The sequence below is a fragment of the Haliotis cracherodii genome, unplaced genomic scaffold, assembly GCF_022045235.1.
Source record: "Haliotis cracherodii isolate W230 unplaced genomic scaffold, xgHalCrac1.p SCAF_3, whole genome shotgun sequence".
NCBI classification, from domain to species: Eukaryota; Metazoa; Mollusca; class Gastropoda; order Lepetellida; family Haliotidae; genus Haliotis; species Haliotis cracherodii.
In genome coordinates, this window is record NW_027266286.1 from 76,486,667 (window position 1) to 76,509,665 (window position 22,999).

The 22,999-nt window shown below is 40.8% G+C and overlaps 1 protein-coding gene across 1 annotated transcript in view; it reads left to right on the forward strand.

Moving 5' to 3' along the window:
* The window catches only part of LOC139474095 (sodium-dependent multivitamin transporter-like), a 39,832-nt gene extending 37,221 nt beyond the window's left edge, over positions 1–2,611 (forward strand). Inside the window, exons 14-16 of the mRNA XM_071256961.1 lie at positions 245–345; positions 489–607; positions 2,054–2,611. Of these exons, the coding sequence (XP_071113062.1) occupies positions 245–345; positions 489–607; positions 2,054–2,122 (289 nt within the window). The 3' untranslated portion in view covers positions 2,123–2,611. The remainder of the gene's footprint in view (positions 1–244; positions 346–488; positions 608–2,053) is intronic.
* The last annotated feature ends 20,388 nt before the right edge of the window (positions 2,612–22,999 follow it).

Consider the following 22,999-nt stretch of genomic DNA (forward strand, 5'->3'; position numbering starts at 1 on the left):
GTGGGTGTAGGGTCGGAACGTCATATCGAGGGTGGGTTTAAGGGTGGAGCATCATATCCAGGGTGGAGCATCATATCCAGGGTGGGTGTAAGGGTAGAACGTCATATCCAGGGTCGGTGTAGGCGTGGAACATCATTTCCAGGGTTGATGTAGAGGTAGAACGTCGTCTCCGATGTTTGCGTAGGGCTGTAGGGTGAGCCTTCTACTCCAGGACTACCTGTCATAATGATATGTATGTTTTCAGAGACGACCACCTCGGCATCTACCGCCTCTCTTATCTTTACTACACGGCTACCGGCGCCTTCGTCAACGTAGTTGTGGGAATCATCGTTAGTCTGATCACGGGTATGCTCCATTGTCACTCGCTCTTACTTCTCAGTCTCTGTGATAACTGCCCTACTCGATACAATGATGTAATGTGACGCGACAACGTGACGATGAGGCGGTTATCAATGTGTCACTGGTGTATGCTCCTTTCTTTAACACAGGGTACGGCAAGCCGGTCACCACTGACCCAAAGCTGATATCTCCAGTCATCAACACCATATTCCCTTGTTTGCCGAAGAAACTTAAAAAGAAGTTCAGCTACACAGCTGTCGAGACAGAGGTATGTGGTGACTGTAGAGATAGGTGTGAGGAACATTTCACTGCTGTCGTGATAGAGGTATGTGGTGATTGTAGAGATAGGTTGTGAGGAACATTTCACTGCTGTCGAGATAGAGGTATGTGGTAAATGTAGCGATAGGGTGTGAGGAACATTTCACTGCTGTCGAGATAGAGGTATGTGGTGACTGTAGAGATAGGTGTGAGGAACATTTCACTGCTGTCGTGATAGAGGTATGTGGTGACTGTCGAGATAGGTGTGAGGAACATTTCACTGCTGTCGTGATAGAGGTATGTGGTGATTGTAGCGATAGGGTGTGAGGAACATTTCACTGCCGTCGAGATAGAGGTATGTGGTAAATGTAGCGATAGGTTGTGAGGAACATTTCACCTCTGTCGAGATAGAGGTATGTGGTGACTGTAGACATTGGGTGAGAGGAGCATTTCACTGCTGTCGAGATAGAGGTATGTGATGACTGTAGAGAAAGGTGTGGGGAACATTTCACCGATGTCGAGATAGAGGTATGTGGTGATTGTAGACATATGGTGTGAGGGAACATTTCACTGCTGTCGTGATAGAGGTATGTGGTGATTGTAGAGATAGGTTGTGAGGAACATTTCACTGCTGTCGAGATAGAGGTATGTGGTAAATGTAGCGATAGGGTGTGAGGAACATTTCACTGCTGTCGAGATAGAGGTATGTGGTGACTGTAGAGATAGGTGTGAGGAACATTTCACTGCTGTCGTGATAGAGGTATGTGGTGACTGTCGAGATAGGTGTGAGGAACATTTCACTGCAGTCGTGATAGAGGTATGTGGTGATTGTAGCGATAGGGTGTGAGGAACATTTCACTGCCGTCGAGATAGAGGTATGTGGTAAATGTAGCGATAGGTTGTGAGGAACATTTCACCTCTGTCGAGATAGAGGTATGTGGTGACTGTAGACATTGGGTGAGAGGAGCATTTCACTGCTGTCGAGATAGAGGTATGTGATGACTGTAGAGAAAGGTGTGGGGAACATTTCACCGATGTCGAGATAGAGGTATGTGGTGATTGTAGACATATGGTGTGAGGGAACATTTCACTGCTGTCGAGATAGAGGTATGTGGTGACTGTAGAGAAAGGTGTGGGGAACATTTCACTGCTGTCGAGATAGAGGTATGTGGTGACTGTAGACATTGGGTGAGAGGAACATATCACTGCTGTCGAGATAGAGGTATGTGGTGACTGTAGACATAGGGTGAGAGGAACATGTCACTGCTGTCGAGATAGAGGTATGTGGTGACTGTAGACATAGGGTGTGAGGAACATTTCACTGCTGTCGAGATAGAGGTATGTGGTGACTGTAGATATATGGTGTAAGCATTAGTTAACTGTAGATATAAAGATACGTCCTTGATATTGATTCCATATCTATGTTTATAATATTTCTGGTACTCTTCTGTTACAGCCACACCCCGACATACACATATTGGAGCAAGTGCCAGATAAGAAAATGTCCACTGGTGTGTTTCTGTGACCCCCGAGTTGTTTCCGTGGATGGAAAACAAAGAACAGATTGCTTGTTGATGTATCCAGCTTTATGTACACAGCCTGGAGCTGGCGAACATTGATTGGCACCAAATTAGGTTGTCCTTCCTTGACCCAGATTCGAACTGTATTCACGGGATTGAAGTTACCGTTGTGACACATCATGACCTCATGCAAAGAGGTAGTTAGACTAACACTGCAGGTAACTCACTCGATTTCGGGAGCCAGAACAGATTCCTCTTTCAGTCTGAAATTAGTAAACTCAAAGATCGTCCTTCAGGCGTGGACGCCGGTTGTGACATCTGCCGTGTGGTGGGTGATGCTTCGTGTCGGCCACAGGTGGCACAGTTGTCTGTGCAGACGTGTCTCTGAACCAGACATCTTCAATGTCTGTGACAAGACTTTAAAGAATTGCTGAAATAAATGTACAAAGCTGAAGAAATCACAAGACCCGGTATTTGTGCGATAAATCTTTCAATATAATGGCTCTTCATTATGTGTGTTTGTACACTAAATCTGCAAAATATGTGACACAGTAGGCAGGTGTTGTTTCTATTTCTCCTGTTCGTGTTTATCCTGTTCAAGAGAGCCTGGTGTCATCACTGAATTTCACTGATCCATCCATATAATTTTCATCAACAGTCTGCCTTTTGCGCCTATTACGGCAGATGATCGAGACGGGTAGGTCCCTGGCGATGACGTTTTATATTCGACACGAACACGTCGTAGTGGAGTCACAGTGGACTCCGACTGTCTCTAGACACTTACACGTCACAGTCACTAGTTGTGTAGACTGCAGCTGCAGTATAAAGTTTAACATGAACTTGAAGTTTAGGTGCACTATGTCGTATGGGTACAGGTTATAAAGAGTATTGTCACATTTTCCTGTCATATAACAATTTCGTCTCATCCAGTGACCTTACAAAACATCATCTTTGTCAGATTCGCGAGATAAAATAAGCATTCGACAAAATGTTTTATTCCCTATTTGCTTACCGATATATATATTAATGGGAAAGTGGGAAATAAAGTAATACATTATTCAATACATACTAGTATTCATGAAGACATCTCCTCGACTTAATTCTGATTCACAAATTGCACGTGTGCGATAGTGCACAACGCACTATGTTAATGTTTGCGTGTTTATTGTGAGCATGATACCTGCATCCCTGGTGTTTTTAATGTGAACATCACACTGACAGATATAGTTAGAAACTTTGTGAATTTCACTGCTGACTCAGACACTAACATGTTAGCAGAATTTACAAATCAGTAAATATGTTTTGTACCAAATGGCCTATTGTCACTAACTACAACGTGTTAAGTAGTAATTATACATACTTTCATTGTCAGCTTTCTGTATGAGAGATATGCTATTTGGCATACAGCAACAAAACACACTGATGAACACGAAGAATTTTAAACCTCAGTATGATTCGAAACTGCAACCTCGTCCGTCACGCTACCACCGGAGACTGTTGTCATCACAAGTGTCAAATGTCCTATTCACCATTAGCTTGGTTTATTTGTACATTTATATGCTAATATTGTACCAAGTTCGTTGTAGGTCACGGTTGTATATGTGTTATGTATGTGCTCGTGAATCTGATTTGCACATCTAATTTCAATATATTTCATACATCTTATCCGTATTTGACAGCCTGATGATAAGCACTCTATTAAACATGTTTAAATTTTAAAGATGTTGGGATTATGCAGATGTTGTGTTCAGGAGGTTTAAGGCTAGGAGGCGATACAACAAATGATATATTTGGGTTAACAGTTTCTTTGTAAATTACATGTTTGAGTACGTTTGGGTTTGAGTCCCATCCGGGATTTGAACCCACACTCTTAGAGTGTGCCACATATTCGCCAGAACACAAAGTCAGCTATCTGACCTACTCAGCCACCGAGGCTTCCACAAAATAAGGCGATATCTCATTTCATGTGTGACCCTAAACGTGTTTAGAAAGAACACAATTTAATAGGTAATATTTTCTAATCGTCAGCATCTTCGTGCACTACAAGGCAGTATAGTAATTCCGCTGTTTGCTACCTTGTGGCCGCTGTTACTAGTATTTACCAAACTGTTTTCTCAGTGCACACTGATTGTTTATATACCAGGAGTTCTTTAAACATTTTTGTTTAACCGCACATAACGCTTAAGCAATGCCACGGCTTGCTGAAAATCAACGTCTATGCTGCATACAGGAATGTTCATCCAGACATTATCTACAGGGCAACATTCATGACTTGCCATGGGCCGGTTGTCTACGTGTGACGACACGTCAACAAGACAACCATATTAATACGGAATCTATACAAAACTGCCACATTAACAGCTGACGCAACCGGTTAAAGGAGCACAACATCCGGCCCCGCAAACCTGCGCTACGCCCGTTTCTGCTTCCACGTGGCCGCCAGACACGCCACCGTCAGGCACACCCAACTTGGTGTTGCCAGCATCTGAGGTTCAAAACAAGACTGGGACAGTACACTGTTCGCCGATGAGTCAAGGTCTCATCTTGCCAGCTCTGGTGGTCGTGTAAGGGTTCTGGCTAACGTTTAGCAACACTTGCATTATTAGACGTCGTCAGTTTGGGGTTGGAAGTGTAATTGTATTTAATGGCATCGCAATACTTCGGAGACCACAACTCACCAGTGTTAATGGCAATCAGAATGGCGTACACTATTGGTACGACATCGGTCGACATCAAGTTCTACCCTTTGCGCAAATGTTGAGACGTACCGTCACGTTGTAGTGTTGTAATAAACTATTTGAGAAGGCATAACATTGCTGTACTGCCAGCCATGGCTAGGTGTTTCTCCTGACTTCTCCCTCGTAGAAGATATATGGGATACGATAGAACAACGTAACCCAAAGACCAGAACCAGCCGACAACGCTAGTTCAGTTGGGACAATCTTTGGTTGACATTTGGAACAACATATCCCAATGACCAGAACCAGCCGACAACGCTAGCTCAGTTGGAACAATCTTTGGTTGACATTTGGAACAACATCCCCCAGGCTGTTTTCAGTCATCTGGTGTCATCACTGCACCACCGCGGCCTGTGATTTTACTGCTGGTTTTTCACGATAAAAGTGACATATAAACTGTATAGATAACATAACAATTTCAATCTTAGAAGTTCTTTACTTCAGGCCTTTTGTTTCCCTTGGGAATGCGTACAGGACGTAAATACGCATACCAACGAGGATAAATTTAGAACATTAACAAACTAGGCCAGGTGTTCAGTTCGATTACCGTGACCCCACAACAATCAAACAATCTGTGACGGATGTTCAGTTCGATTACCATGACTCCACAACAATCAAACAAACTAGACCAGGGTTTCAGTTCGATCACCGTGACCCCACAACAATCAATCAATCTGTGACAGATGTACAGTTCGATCACCGTGACCCCTCAACAATCTAGCAATTTGTGACAGGTGTACAGTTCGATCCCCATGACTCCACAACAATCAATCAATCGGTGACAGATGTACAGTTCGATCACCGTGACTCCACAACAATCAAACAAACTAGGTAAGGTGTTAAGCTAGATAAACGTGACTCCACAACAATACAACAATCTCTAACAGGTGTTTCAGTTCGATCACTGTGACTTCACAACAATAAACCAATCTGTGACAGGTGTTCAGCTCGATGTCCTTGACTCCACAACAACCAAACAGGAGCGAAATGTAGGGTCCTCCTCTTCATTGAAGCTGAAACACAAGGTGTGGTCATTTAAATATGGTCACAGTGTCCCCAAGAACCGGTAATATGTCATACTTGACATAACAAGCATAACATTCAATCACTCATATAGATTCTCTGCTTTCATCAGAGTAAATAAACAGGTGAGCTTTTTTTAGATAGCCTGTAAATCAGTGTCGGGGAATATTTAGCTTGTCTGAGTGATATCCATTAAGATTGCCATACAGTGTCCATTAAACTTCAGTACAATTAGACCAGAGAGCCTTTAACACTTCTGTTATAGTCCCACACAGTGTAAAAGTCCGTCTATCACACTCTCATCCACTGTGTCGGTGAATGTGTTTTTAGATTCTCACATACAGTGCCCTTGAATGTTTTGTAGATTATCACAAACTGTGTCGTTGACTGTGCAGTTAGATTCTCAGCCTTAGTGTACATGATGTACAATGTTCAGTCCCAGTGTCCAGTGTGTACAGCGTTCATCGGGAAACCCGACTTTGCTTTGTGTTGCTAAGAGGAGTTCAATATATACTATGCAAAAGAAATGGGATAGTGGCAACAAACAAGACCTATCGGCAAAAGAAAATGAGGTCCCGGACGGGTTCGATGGGGGAAAGGTCACGACTGAGTGCTGGCCATGGTACAACAGGGATGTTTTGCTTTTAGAGGAGTTGGGTCACAATCCTGGTACGAAGAGCACGTGCATTATCATGTTGAGATATTGTGCAAGTTGTGCAAATGGCAGCACGAAAGGTGCAATGATGATGTCCCGATAGTATTGACCGTGACTATGACATGGACAATATGGAGCGCAGTTCCGCCAGTCATTGACATACCACCCCATACCATTATGGACCTACCCCCACAACGATCTTGCTGTACGACCTTAATGTCCATAAAACGGTCATTAGGACGCCTCCAAACTCGATTCCACGTCCGGTGATACTGTAGCACGCGAATGTCCTCCCGTGAGTGAGTGAATGGGGTTTTACGCCGCTTTTAGCAATATTCCAACAATATCACGGCGGGGGACACCAGAAATGGGCTTCACACATTGTACCCATGTCGGGAATCGACCCCGGGTCATCGGCGTGACTAGCGAACGCTTTAACCACTAGGCTACCCGACCGCCCCTCCTCCCGTGAGATTTATGTTGCATTTGAACACACTGCAGACAAGTAGGCAAGTCGGAATCAAGTAAGATACAAATGTGTTCTGTTGGTTAAGCGGATCGAACCTGCCACCTTCGTATGGTGGCCCAGATGATCTGATAAATTACTTTGCTTTGGGAATATGTTTTTAGTACATGCATGCCAGCAAGAGATATTTTACGCCTGTTTCATAAGGTTCATGAAAAGTATATTTTAAACATACACCTAAGGGGAATCGTCAGTTCGATTGACACATCGGTTGGGGAAAGTTTAATTAGATTGATCAGACCGATTAAATTATCACACCGTTCAAGGGGAATCCTCGATTGGATTGTCACACCGTAGAGGGGGAATTCTCGATTAGATTATCACAACGTTCAGGGGGAATACTCGATTATATTATCACACCGTTCAGGGGGAATTCTCGATTATATCATTTCACCGTTCAAGGGAATCCTCGATTAGATTGTCTCACCGTTCAAGGGAATCTTCAATTAGAATGTTACACCGCAATATAAATGTTAATAGCAAGTAATAGAACAACGATAAGTGTTGACGACCAATTTCCCATGCCTAAACGTTTATATCTGTAAAACCAAAACACGTCCTGTCTCACGCAGTAGAGCAACACATATGAGTAGGTTGTCATTTCTGAGTTTGACACGTCATATTTCTGGCAATCGTATTTATTCTGCTTATCATACAGTTGCGATTTACTTGAGTTCATTCATTTGTTTGTGCATGAACTAGCGATGCGGCGTCTGCAACGCGTGGAGCACCTTCGGGCTACTGGCTGTGACTATAAAACAGGTACCAACAAAACCCAAATGATGACGATCGATCCCGTTTAGGGCGTCCCATGTCAGCCACAAGAGATCAGGCTCCGAGAAATCGATTTCAAACGCCGAATAAAATTGCTCCAAACTTTCATCTGGCCACCGGAGTACGAGTTGCGGATCAGACGATAAGGAATCGTCTACACGCAGCTCATCTCCATGCTCGACGGCCTCGTGTTGTGCCGCCCCTTACAAATCGTTCTATTGCCGACAGACGGCAATGGTGTACACAAAGTCGTCGAAAATTGGGTAACTGGTCGCTGGTTACGTGTCGTGTTTTCAGATGAGTCCAGATTCGTTTTGCAATTCCTTGACAGCCGACGTCGAATGCCAATCTGAGACGTCATGACAGATTAGGCGATGGATCCGTTGTGGCGTGGGGTAGCATCACTGTGACTGCGCGAAACCCTCATTGTGAATCCTGTCATTGGACTAACAGGACAACATACTCACACGATTCTGTGTCCCTTGTACAAGGCGTTTTGATTTACGTTTTGTCTTCCAGGACGACAGCTCCCGTGATCACCGCGCACGAATCGTCACTATTCACCTCTAGCAGTACGACACCCACAGAATGCCATTGCGGCCATTCCTTTCCCCAATAGCACACATCTGGGACGTGATAGGGAGATGTGTGCGTCAACGTCATAGACCGCCGACCACAATCGCAGATCTTGGCGAGGCGCTGCAAGAGGGGTGTGGCACACTCCCTGAAATCGCCCTTGAGAGGTTCATACACAGCATGCCTCACGAAATGAATGAATGTTTGACAAATCTTGGCGTTATTACTCACGACTGATCCAAAAATGTCAAATGAAATTATCCATCTTCCGTCTGTCGTCCTTCAAGATCTTTGGCGTCATAACTACTATCATATTTCACAACCGGGAGTACTACACTACCGTGTTCCAATTCTTTCATTATGATCATTAGAACTTTTACTAGAAACTCATTTCTCTTACAATTTAATTTTTTTTAGTTGTTTCCGAAAATCTCATTTTTATAAGAGTGCATAGCCTGAACAATGTTACGATGCTTCGCTATAAACCATGTCAACGACCATCCGATCCACTAAAGTAAGTGCCAGTGAGCAGAAGGTGTGGGAACTCCCTGTAAATGTGGTAATATTGTACGGCGAAGCCACGTGTCGTATCTAGTAAACTCATCTGAATGTTCCATGATCTCTGGGGGTGGTCGGGACGCCTAGTGGTTAAAGCTTTCGCTCGTCACGCGGAAGACCTGGGTTCGATTCCCGACATGGTTACAATATGTGAAGCCCATTTTTGGTGTCCCCCGCCGCGATATTGCTGGAATATTGCTAACAGCGGCGTAAAACCATACTCACTCACTCACTCCATGACCTCTGACGACAGGATAATGACTCATTCAATATGTGTAATGTGCCCTCTCTATCGTGATAACATGGCGTTGGATCAACTCGTTCAAGCTGATATTGGGTGAGCAAAAAGAAACGATTAGTTCTGAGGCGGATGGATGCTACGTGACGTTGCTCGGTGTAGGAAACATGTCATGGTACTTTAGAATCAAGACGCTGGGCGTCCGGACATGTCTGTGAGCCTGCAGGCGCAGACACTTCCTGCTGCTTGCAAGGAATGACATATTAATGACCCCTGCTATGATCAGCGATAATATATCATCATTAATCTAACGGTCAGCACCAACAGACTATATTCAACATTGGTGAGCTGATGTATTAATGTGCAGCTTGCGTGTAGAGAGGCAACATTTGCAGTGTGACACCGATCATTGACCGAGAGCGCATTCTGAAGTTATAAACACGACGGGTAAACTGAATACTATTATCAGTGGGTTAACCTCAGCATGCATCTCTTTGCAACCAAAACATAGCCTTCAAAGAACACTTAACCCCCTGGATGCCACAGGGACATATATCTCCCTTCTCTACAACCCTCACTTTGAAGTCGCATAAAATTAAAAATACATCACCCACACAAATACGCTTCACAGTTTTGAATAAGGTGGGAAATTTCCTGTTCTGTGATATCATCCACTGGCAAATGCCAAGCAAAAGTGCTGAAAATAACCTCTGAAAATTAGGTACATCATAAATGTCGCCATTTTTTACACATGGCTAAATCACCACTCACGGCGTTGTTTACCGCATGTTTTGAAATCTAAATTTCGGATATTTACTCGGAGAAATAGAATATTAGTAATCATGGGTATCTGTCTTTTATGAAATCACCATTGATAATTCCAAAACGTCTCCGATAACCCTACAATCGTTTCGAATGTTTTCGAAAATACGCAAACACGAACGCCGATGTGAACTTCCTGCATATTGGATAGTGTTTACAAAATCACGTTTCAGGTACACCGGTTTTGAGGCGCCTGTAGCATCACGTATACTTCAAACTAAGCTGCGATACATGCATCCTTGAATTCCTCATACATTTTAGAATCAAATGACCAATAGTCTTTGTCACCAATACAAAGTGCCTAGATGAAATCAAGCAAAATAAGTTAAGTGTGAAAACGAACGCTGTGCTCGAAAAACTGTACTTGTTGGAAATGACAAAAAAAGCAAAATTCAGATTTTACGCAGTGTAGCATTTTCTCCTATTTTGAGCTATCCATTCGACTATTCGTTCAAAATATTGGCTCATCATTTTCATAATATGCATGGAAAGAGAATCGTTGGAAGAATTAGGGAATTTAAAATAGATACATTGCAATGATTTGATATTTTCAACAGAAATTGTCAAAGTTACCGTCCTGTGTGACGCCATGACCGACGCAAAATCACGCACAACGACAACGATATTTATCAATCTTTCTGACTATTTCCGTTGGTTTAAATGAAAAATATATCAACAAATAACAGTACAAAGATTGTCAGAATGGATCTGATTACTTTCATGTCACATTTATGTATGTACGATCCCTGAATCAACGAAAGTCCCCTCGTAAAATCCCGCCTATTGATGACAGTGAACACGCCATTTTGTAAAAATCGGTCACCGGTAGTGATGTCATACGTCAACATTGTTGTACATATTTGGTAATTTATTTGAGGTGAAGGTCCATGAATGAGAGTGCACACGATCATTGTATCATGCTGTTTACAGTTTCAGTTATGATGCAGATTTTGCATATCTTTTATACATTTTTCCATACAATAAATTTCACTTTGGATATTTGTCAATGTTCAAAATGATATCATACGTAAATATAGGCCACAACGTGTATGAACGAACCTTTGATAATCTGTTTGTTTGGACATTGTTTACATAAGAATGTATAGGTTTATAGTGTCAAATACGATATTTCTTTCCTTTGGTTTGTTTTGTTGTTTCCTTTGGACAAGTGTTACAAGATGAAGTGTAAATGTAACTGCAGCATGTACGTATTTCTTGGGATGTGTAATAGTCAATATTATAAGTTCATATAACCAATGTCCACGAATAGTCGTTTCATTTTATTTTATAACTAAAACCGAATATATCAATTTAACAAAATGGATAAAATGTTTCGTTAAATTATATGCACACATTTCTCAATTAAATTGTTTTTATGTCGTTTGATATGCAGAACAGTGATATCTAATGATTCGCCAGGTGCGCGTTAGTCACAAACAATTTACGAATTATTCCTCTCGATTTGCATTATATCATCTATGGGTTCATTCTTTTTTTCAATATTGTGATCACAGGATATTAAACTGTTTACTTTATTTCTCCAGGAATTGTAAAAAGTATAAAAAATAAAACCCATGCCAGGTACCCCGTTGGTTCCACCTTATACGATTATCCTGATAATTCCAGACCAATAGAGCTTTCTTCGCATCTTTATTGTGTAACTCTGAGACGAGACGAAGAGAAATAATAACATAATAATGAACAAATTTATGTCCAATATTGAATATAATTTTGGTTGTTTTGAAATATTCTTTTGGGTATTTCATTACGTAAATTGATGCCAAACAGGTGCGTGTCTTGTCCAATTAAGATACACGATAAACTATCTAATTGTTTACATATTCAAGACATTATTTACTTGGTAAAAGGAATCATTTTATGTTGTGTCGAAAAAGCGTCAAATTCCGTTTTACACATCGAGATTTTCCATACCATGAACGAAAATTAGGGGAGATATATATTAATCAAAATACCAGTGTCGTCTTTCTCCGACTTTATCAAAGACATAAAACTACCCATGACGTCAAAAGGAATGATGTTATTCCATTACATTTGATGATCATAATGGTGCAACATTCGTCAAATTACAATTACCTTATCAGGAGAATGTTGTAATCTAAGGACTAGGTTACAGGTTAGATAGGGCCATCCATTTCGCTATTACCTCCTTTTTATAAAGTACGATTTCATCATTTCTTATGGGGGGTTTTAATAACTAAACGTATACAGTTTCAATATCGATATTTGTGTTCGAATAGTTTGGTTCCTCGTGAACAAATCACCACGTAAATATATTGTCCTTTCCCACAGCTAATTCTCAACGATTGACCTGAGTTACAATAAACTAGTGCTAAGCATAGCGGAGTTATGTCCCCTTTTCTTTGTACGTGTGTAACCTCTCTGTCGCTTTTTGACGTCATAGAGAAAAATCAGTTTTCGGCATGTACGGCATGCTATTTTTGGCATTGAATGTATGCCGTTATACATACGCATATAACTCTATTTGATATGTAGTTATGTCGTTCAGATATTAGGCAGTATTTTGTTCGCTTACAGTTTCCGTAAAGCTTCTAAATAAAAAAAATCGTCGCACAGTATTTTATCGGTGTACGATAAAAAGCGGAGAAATTTACTGTTTTTCAACGCAGGATAAATTCTCGGACAACACTTAGAAGTGTCTTTTTTTTAAACCTGTTTAATATTTGCAGTTAAATTTACACCATCAAATAGGAAATTTAATATTCTCCACCTCAGCGTAATTTTATAGCCAGAGGTAGATCCAGTGCCGCGTGAGCGCAGTTCCCGCACAACCTTCACTTTTCCGATCTTAGGAAAATGTGCGCCAGAAAAAAACTCGGCATCCAGAGGGTTAAAAGGCAACGGAAATATGGTATAAATGTACTCAACACACGTCAGAAGCAATCTGTGCATACAGTCTTTCTTATTGTTTAATTACGTTCTATTTTGTTGGTGCTACATTTACAGCATCTACAGCATCTACAGCATCAAACATATTTACGCCCGTATTCACAACCAGCCTCTACATCTACAATGGATTTAACATAAACCACAATATCTAACATCAACCTTCACATCTACAATCCAACTCCTCATCTACCTTCCACCTCAACATGTTCAATCCTCTCCACTTCTTCCGTCTGTTCCCAGTTGTACAATCTGCTCCACGTCTTCTGTCTACGTCTAGATTTACAATCTGCTCCACATCTTCAGTCTACGTCTAGATTCACAATCTGCTCCACATCTTCTGTCTACGTCTAGATTCACAATCTGCTCCACATCTTCCGTCTACGTCAAAATTTACAATCTGCTCCACGTCTTCTGTCTACGTCTAGATTTACAATCTGCTCCACATCTTCAGTCTACGTCTAGATTCACAATCTGCTTCACATCTTCTGTCTACGTCTAGATTCACAATCTGCTCCACGTCTTCTGTCTACGTCAAGATTTACAATATGCTCCACATCTTCTGTCTACGTCTAGATTTACAATCTGCTCCACATCTTCTGTCTACGTCTAGATTTACAATCTGCTCCACATCTTCTGTCTACGTCAAGATTCACAATCTGCTCCACGTCTTCTGTCTACGTCTAGATTTACAATCTGCTCCACATCTTCTGTCTACGTCAAGATTCACAATCTGCTCCACATCTTCTGTCTACGTCTAGATTCACAATCTGCTCCACATCTTCTGTCTACAAGATTTACAATCTGCTCCACGTCTTCTGTCTACGTCTAGATTTACAATCTGCTCCACATCTTCTGTCTACGTCTAGATTCACAATCTGCTCCACATCTTCTGTCTACGTCTAGATTTACAATATGCTCCACGTCTTCTGTCTACGTCAAGATTTACAATATGCTCCACATCTTCTGTCTACGTCTAGATTTACAATCTGCTCCACATCTTCTGTCTACGTCTAGATTTACAATCTGCTCCACGTCTTCTGTCTACGTCAAGATTCACAATCTGCTCCACGTCTTCTGTCTACGTCTAGATTTACAATCTGCTCCACATCTTCTGTCTACGTCAAGATTCACAATCTGCTCCACATCTTCTGTCTACGTCTAGATTCACAATCTGCTCCACATCTTCTGTCTACAAGATTTACAATCTGCTCTACGTCTTCTGCCTACGTCAAGATTTACAATCTGCTCCACGTCTTCTGTCTACGTCAAGATTTACAATCTGCTCCACATCTATCATCTTTTCACAGTTCGACATAAGTCTTCCATAATCACATCTACATGTTTCAACATCTACCATATTTTTACAATCTGTCAAACGTATCACTTTCCTTTCACCTTCATGTCTACCATATGCATAAACAAAATCAAACTGCCTATTTAAGGACTTAATAAAATTGCTAATTGCTTACTGACATACAGCCCGTTTGCGCTTGCAGTCGCCGAGTACGAGATGTCCGGATCTAAGGCAGTAGATGTTGAAGTCGTAGTGGCATCCGGGCTGCTGGCAGTCAAGCCGAGGACGCCGAGATCCACAAACTAGAATAGAAAAAAACAGCCAATGTAACAAGGTGCATGTCAGTCATACACTAGAGTAGGACATAACAGCTAATGTAGCAACAATGTATATTATTTGTAAAACTTTAGATAACAAAGACAATTATTGTATTGTATTCCGTGATGTATCAATAGTCTTTGATCGCAGAGTGGGCTAAAGTAAAGGTTGGAGAGGAATGGCATAAATTGCCAATCATTGAAATGGCTTACTAGTTACACAAGTAATCGCGCCAAAGCGTATTTGTGAATGGGGAAATATCTAAACGAAGCTACATGAAGGCTGGCATTTCACAGGGTGGGGCGTGCTTGGTCCTCTACTCTTTATTGTCTGTATAAATAACATTAGACTGTATGACAAGACTTTTTGCCGACATTACATCGATTGGCATGTCATCCAATGATAACAGTGTATTGGAACATTCAAGTAGTACACATACATCAATCTTAAGTACATGGGCGAAATTTTGGCTGATAACTTAGAATTGAAAAAAGACTAATTTTGTTCTATTCTCTCGCAAGACAACGTTGGGGGTCTACAACTATATTTCACCTGAAAAGATAACAGCTCTGTAAAAAAGCCATATGCACTGTGGTGTTATACTTGAAGCCCGTGGCAAACGATTTGGTCATATAGATACCTTAATAAAAACAACTTTCAAGATGATTTACTCAGTTGAAAAACTAAAAAATCTACATCACAGAAATACCATAAACAATTTATAATAAATGTTCCCAAGACAACACTTTGAATGCGCATGTGAGGTATGGGATGGTTGCGTCGAAGGGGAAGTGAGAAATTACAACAATTACAATTAAAAGCTGCACGTGTCGCACCTGTTCTACCTAAATATGACCTCAATGCATTCATTTTATAACACAACCGACTGGAAACCTCTAATTTGGCGTAGAAAGAAACGTAAATTCCTCTACAGTGTTGTACGCATATACATATATATTGAATTTAGAAGTTGTGAAATTTGTAAATACCAGGGAGATGGCAATCTAAGAACTTGTCCCCTAATCCGGTTCACATATTGTGAATAAATGTTTAAATCATTTGAGAGTGTTATACAACAGGCTGCTAGTAGCATATATTTCTTATGAATATGTTCAATCGCTTTGAAATAAATATTTCACAAAAAGTCAATTTCGATATGCACTTTACAATAACAATTTTATGAACATCTTGCGTTAATATGATTCAGTAAGTCTTTCTGTTGTTTGGATTAAACGTGCATTTCATTATATTGTACTATACCCAGTATTACATTTCTGCTATTACTGTATCCAACGCTATAACTATCTGGAAATGATGTAATACGAGTCATTATTATTTGTTTTATGTTATAATGTAATATGATCCGTCACTAAAATTTTACATTAATAATAAATGCATTTGTATAGCGCAGCATTCACTGTGCATAAGTGCTCTATGCGTATTACCTACATGCATTATAAATATATTGCACGACTACACTGCAACTAAGTGAAAGATATCCTGTCATGACGGTGATACGTCCCATTATAAATATTTGTAAAAGTTTAAAAATTGGTAACTTATTTACAGTCAATTCTAATGTACGTTATTATATTCTGCATTTATAATGTACCAGACGTTTAAAAAGTTAAAGAATAAATCAATAACGATATAATCATTTGGAAAATACAGATGTAAGTTGAATATCGATTTTATGTTAATTCTAAAAGTTTCATTCTTTAGTCGTGTATGGCAACAAAGGTTTTACTTCTTTAAAAACAGATACTATTTGCATCTTAGTATCATTCATATGTTATCCAATAAAAAACTTATATGGTCTAAATTATATTAAATATAGGGTTTAAATTATGCTTAAACATTGTTTTCTTTCGATCAAGATTACGTTATATTTGAAATGTAATATACATTGTGTAATGTTAATTTTATAACTGTAATACATTCTATATATATATAGCTAATGAGAATATCTCTTTTACTTACCAGAGATTAGTAAGAGTAGAAGACAAAACGATTTCATGTTGTTTCTCTCTGACCACAGCGTGAAGAGACAGATGCGTTATCCCAGCCCGGGCTGATATAAACCGTAATGCACGTCCACAAGTAGCAGCGGGTGACATACATATCCCTGGTGACGGCCATGCCCTGTCACAGGCTAGTCACCGGTGTCAATCAATATGTGACGTCGCGCACTATCAGGAACACCCCCAGAATACGTGCCTTGCTACATGGTGACAGGGGCCGGGGGGTGGGGGGAGGGGAGGGGGGTTACAAGAGGCGGGGAACTTGGTACTGGACAAAAATGCTTGTGTGGGATATACAAGCTGGATTATGAATTTATTAACTTTGTTAAGTTATTTAATACAGTCGGGCTAACTGAAACATTGTTGAAGGAGACAGATTTGGGTGGTTTAATCAGAGAATTTATTAATTATGGCGTCTTTATATTTAGTTGCCGTATACGGTGTCATATTAGGTTAGGTTTACAATGTAAAGGTTTGTGTGCGAACTAATGGTATTGTTTCTGACATGTTTGAAAGCAATATTAGCGTTAGGCAAGGGTGTACTTTAAGTCCGTTTTTTGTTATCTTTCTTTATTAACGAATTAGCTCAACAAATTCAGCAAAACTGTTCTGATGGCATCCATCTTCACCCGGAAACTGTAACGTTATTTCTTCTTTTGTTTGCCGATGGTATAGTAATGTTTACAAGCACACTATCTGGACTACAAAAGCAAATTAATCAGCTGGAATGTTATTGGAGAGGCTTCAATGTATCTGTCGACAAGAATAAAACAAAAGTTATTGTTTTTAAAAATGGTGGTTCGCTAGCTGGAAGAGAGAAATGGTAGATATCCAAAGAAATGTTATAGCATGCTATTACTCTATGATCAACAAGGATACTCTAACTGGGCATCTTCTGTTAAGCATCAACTTTATTTATGTGGTTATGTAAATATATGGACAGAACAGGACACGTATATACCATATGATTTCATAGATGCTCTTACTCAGACCCTGAAAGATACGGACATTCATAATTGGCATTTTTCCTGATCAGTACCCCCCAAAAAATCAAGTTATTTCCTCTTCAAAAACAGTTTCTGTGGAGAGCAATACTTATTAAATGTAGCACTAAAAACATTTCGAATCGCATTTGCAAGATTCAGCTTTGCGCATTGTCCTGATGGAAGAGCACACCTTTTCTCTGTTTTCGCCGGTCGGTCATCACCATGGAGTAGATTCTCTCAATCATTCTGGTGTTGCTTACGTGACAGAACTTCCAGAACGGGGGTAGTCTTCAAGGCTCACCCTGTCACGTTTCATCTCTGCTACCCACCCCTTTACAGAGGCATAGAAAGGGCATCCGTCCCTAGTGTTGTACTCATACATTCAGGGTGGCTTTTTGTGTTGATCATTGCACGTTCCTCAAGTATGTCCATTTTCAAAGGTCACGTACCCCTGCTTATTTAACTGATTTGTCACAGCGAAACGATTTGCTCAGCTGACTGAGGTGAGGTGTTTGTGGATATGCCTCTATGACATTATCTAATGTTCACCATTACGTAATTCCTTCTATGTGAGGCTCAGAACTCATCAGTGAACCTTCATAGAAACAAAAGATAAGCTCGCACAACAGTTAGGAATAGGTATACAAGTATGAGAATATATGTTGCTATTTCTATCTGTTATCATTTTCATTTCCAACATGTCCACATTAAAATTATTGAAAAAACAAAATTTGTGGAAACTGTATGTTAGACTATTTATTTATTCATTAATGAAATTAGCATGTTACGTATCATAAGCATTCACTGATTTCAAGTGTTAAGAACAAGAATCATCGTCCGCTTGACCACAAAAACTGATCTTCACTCAGTGAAGTAGCGTACCATACATTGAACATGCAGTAGGTTGTTTGAAACCTGGATTTGCCTGGCGTCTTATCTCTTGTAATAAAAGGATTGTTCCTTGATCGAGGTCATTCCAGTATCTACTGCTGAATGTAGGAAATATTTACTGAGTGTTTCACTTCAAAACCCCTCAGAGCCTTATCTGTATTCCGTCACACAGCTTATGATCATTAATCAAGATGGCATGGGTAATCGACGGATAATAGAGACTGTTTATTCTCTGGAGTTGATATATATTTTTATATATTGTTATTATTTATGTCATATATATAATCTAAACTTCATTTTTAATTTACTTCTATGCCAAGTTTATTTTTAGAGGAACCCGAACTCATGGGCAAACAATGACAATACATGCTCCTTCAAGATTAATGTCTTTACATGGTAAATCCAGAGTAGATTTCAGAAGCATATTCAAGTGTGGTCCAAATGTGAGCTGTACATATTAGACAAGATTCGCCTTGAGAGAAGGGAGATGAATTTTCTCAATAAACGTTACATATCGTTACGGCTAGGTGCTTCTGGGGTAGGTGTTCTTATGACGAACACTTTTATAAAAGCGACAAAATCCTATTTATAAGAAATCTCTGGCAAAGGCAGCTTCGATTGTTGATTTCGACTAAACCATGAGCATGTGTTTCTATGACATGGTGATAATTCTACGTGTTCACAAAAAGATGAGCGTACCCTGCCCCATCGGTGGCACCCGTCACAAACACATGCAAAGGCAAATCAGTTGTCCACCTGATAAAACACGGTCAAATCAAGTCAAAATAGGGCATTGCATCGGACACCTTTAAAACAATTTCCGTCCATTTAGATAATGGTAATGAAACAAAACATCAATTCAGTCTTTCTCGTATTATAATCAACCAACCAGTTAACACAGAAATATTTCGCAAGTAGTATTACTATCCGCCGATCATCACTGTTAGCCAATACAGTTCTTAGAGGAGCGAATTCGACACCAGGTGATGGGACCTGGCAGCTGTATTGTGCACACGTTGTAGCCTTACCCTAAACCTGTACCTAAACCAGATGATTGTGCTGAATGTCATGCAGAGGACTGTTGCAATCCTGAAGTGAAAAATGCATGGATTTATTTTCTGATGGATTCATAAACACGTGCTCATAATGTAGACGGAATCGTATTGTCGACCCTGCTTTATGCAGAGATTTCTATCGGATTTGGAAAAGGGTTTTGTTGCTCTATTCTCAAACTTAATGTTGAATCAATGATCACGGCCAGATTTCTTGCGTGATTGCTTGGTTGAACAAAATTGTCCCCAAAGCCTTATCGGCAAGTTGAAGCTTGGCCCTTATTAGTTTTCAACTGATGATCTAATTTCTGTTTTTGACATCATTCAATTTGCGGAAGTTTGTGGTCATCCAACTTTTGATGTCAGCACTGCAGGCTGTGATTCTCTGGAATTCTCCCTAACTGATGATGATTTGAATCCTAGATACAGCTGCGTGTCATCAGCAAACAGATGAAACCTGGGGTTATGAGGTCTTGCAATTCTTCCAACTGGTAGGGTATATAATGTAAAAGGTATTGGGCCAAGAAAAAATCCCTGTGACACTCCAAAACTTCAGTACGCTTCTATCTGATCTCACTCCATCAATACTCACTGACAAGTGGCATCCTGTGTAATATGATGTGAACCATGACAGAACAACCAGCTTCTGACTCCAGTGTCTTCAGAAGAGTTGAGTTGTACCTTGTGTCAAATGCTGCTGGCTAAAGAGAGGAAACGCTGCGTCCTAGGAATCAACAACATGACGTAGGTCATTCTGCACACGTAGCAGAAGTGTTGAACGAGCCTGATAGTCATATAGAAGGTTGCCAATAATTTTACTCATTCCTGAGAACAATGCGTTCGATACATTGTGTGTTAGCAAAGACAATGACTGAAGTTGTATTGATTGAATCCGAAATATTGAGAAGGTTGCTGAAATAGAACACCGATAATTGGTGCCTCTTTACAAGCCGATGACGCGATATAGAAGAGACAACTTCGGTCAAACGAGTACTGTTTTCCTCGAATATTGCGGTTAGTGTTTAATTAATGTTTTTATAATGTTCGATTGTATCTCCAAACAGTACCCGAAAAAACACACCATTGTTCATTCAGAAATACAACCATGAGTTTTCTTGAAAATGTCTGACAATCGTCACACTGATGGCTTGCATAATAGAGCATAGTAACATCATGGACATTTAATACTATCCATTTTTAGGGTCCATTTCGCATCCAAACATATTCGAGTTTCTCAGTATCATACAGTTGGTTGTGATCGTGAGGATAAGTTAAAGCAAAATTATTTGCGCCGAGCAGCTGATTAGATATCGCGTAAGTTGCTGTATCCATCATGTCAGTTGCAGTGTCGATCGTTGCAGTATCTAACAAAAGCTGTAACAGTGAGAGGTCTTCGGACAGCAAGCGACCACATGACTACCTAAGAACTAATGACTGTGGAGCTTTTATATGAATATTGGTTGTTTTTATTCTCGCGTATGGTTGAAAATGAAAACCAAACTCAATTGAAAAAGTCAACTTCGCCTTTGCTTGTGACATCGGTCATAAATGGAAAACGGAACAATTCAGAACGACACTCTCTAAAGTCGAAGTATTCCGTGAACATGATAGATAAAATGCGGTCACAAAACATGCGATCACAAAACAGTGGACGTGGGATCGTATTTATTAAAATTTGGGAAGTATTTATGACATATTTGCTCGCAATTATTGGCATCTCGTTAGAAAAATGGCGAAGTATCCCACGTGACATCATCAGGTGACTGACCTTTCTGTGCGCCGGAGTGTGTTTTCGTGTCTTGTACCTGGGGCTGGTCACACACGCTATTAATTTGACTTGTCATTGAACCTAAGCGATTTTCGATGTGCGTTCCCTTTGTCCATTACGTTGAAAGCTTGCCTTTGCTACCCCACCTCAATTCGGGCAAAGGTCATGCAAATATCGGATGCGGATGTGTTGGTTGCCAAGTATTATCTTAAGTCAGGTACAAACATGTCATGCTGCCTGCGTATTCAATAATAACACATACGTTGATCAACATTACTATTATTGCTAATACTATCCACATTCCAATCACATACTACGTATACTACTATTGCTAATACCATCAACTTGCCAAACACACACTACTGCACTTGCTAGTACTAGCCGAAATCCATGCACAGACAACTACTCTTGCTGATGCTACCCACATGCCAAACAGACACTACCACTATTGCTAATGCTGTCCACATGCAAAATACAAGTACAGATACTGTGGTAATAGCTGTCACTGCAGTCATCAGCGGTAGCTGCTATCGGTGTTAGAAGTTGCTGTTGATGTAGTTCCCATGGGAGGTTGATAGAGTTGATGTCAATGTATGCCCCTGTAGTACTTGATGGAGTGTTCGTCGGTGTAGCCTCCAGTGGTAGTTGATGGAGTTGCTGTCGATGTAGTCCCAGTGGTAGTATATACAGTTGTTGTCGGTGTAGTCCCGACTAGAGGTTAATGGAGTTGTTGTTGGTGTAGTCCCCAGTAGAGGTTGGTGAAGTTGCTGTCGGTGTAGTGCCGAGTGGTAGCTGATGGAGTTGCTGTCGATGTAGTCCAGGTGGTAGTATATACAGTTGTTGTCGGTGTAGTCCCGACTAGAGGTTAATGGAGTTGTTGTCGGTGTAGTCCCCAGTAGAGGTTGGTGAAGTTGCTGTCGGTGCAGTGCCGAGTGGTAGTTGATGGAGTTGCTGTATCTGTAGTCCGCAGTGGGAGTCGATGGAGTTGCTGTCGGTGTAGTGCCCAGTGGTAGTTGACGATGTTGCTGTCGGTGTGGTGCCCAGTGAAAGTTCAAGTTGCTGTCGGTGTGGTGCCCAGGTGGAATAATGGAGTTGTTGTCAGTGTAGTGCCGAGTGGTAGTTGATGGAGTTGTTGTCGGTGTAGTGCCCAGTGGTAGTTGATGATGTTGCTGTCGGTGTGGTTCCCAGTGAAAGTTGATGAAGTTGCTGTCGCTGTAGTGCCCAGGTGTAGTGATGGAGTTGCTGTCAGTGTAGTGCCGAGTGGTAGTTGATGGAGTTGCTGTCGGTGTAGTCTCCAGTGGTAGTTGATGATGTTGCTGTTGGTGTAGTCTCAAGTGGTGGTTGATGAAGTTGCTGTCGGTGTAGTCCCCAATAGGAGTTAATGGCGTTTTCGCTGTAGTCCCCAGTGGCTGTTAACGAACCTGCTGTCGGTGTAGTGCCCAGTGCAACGTGGTGGAGGTGTTGTCGGTGTAGTGCCAGGTGGTACTTGATAGAGTTCCTGTTTGTGTAGTTCCCGTTTCTCGTAGGTGGAGTGTATGTCGGAGTAGTGCCCAGTGGTAATTTGGCTCTGTCAAGAGATTAACTGGTTCACGATGAATGGAATGTGTGATTGCAAAGTGTTGTTGGTAAGTGCAATAGTTTTGCCAATTCAACGCTTTAATTTCGCTGATGCTAGTTTCCGCCGCTCTGTCATTTGTATAAATAAAGCTATTGT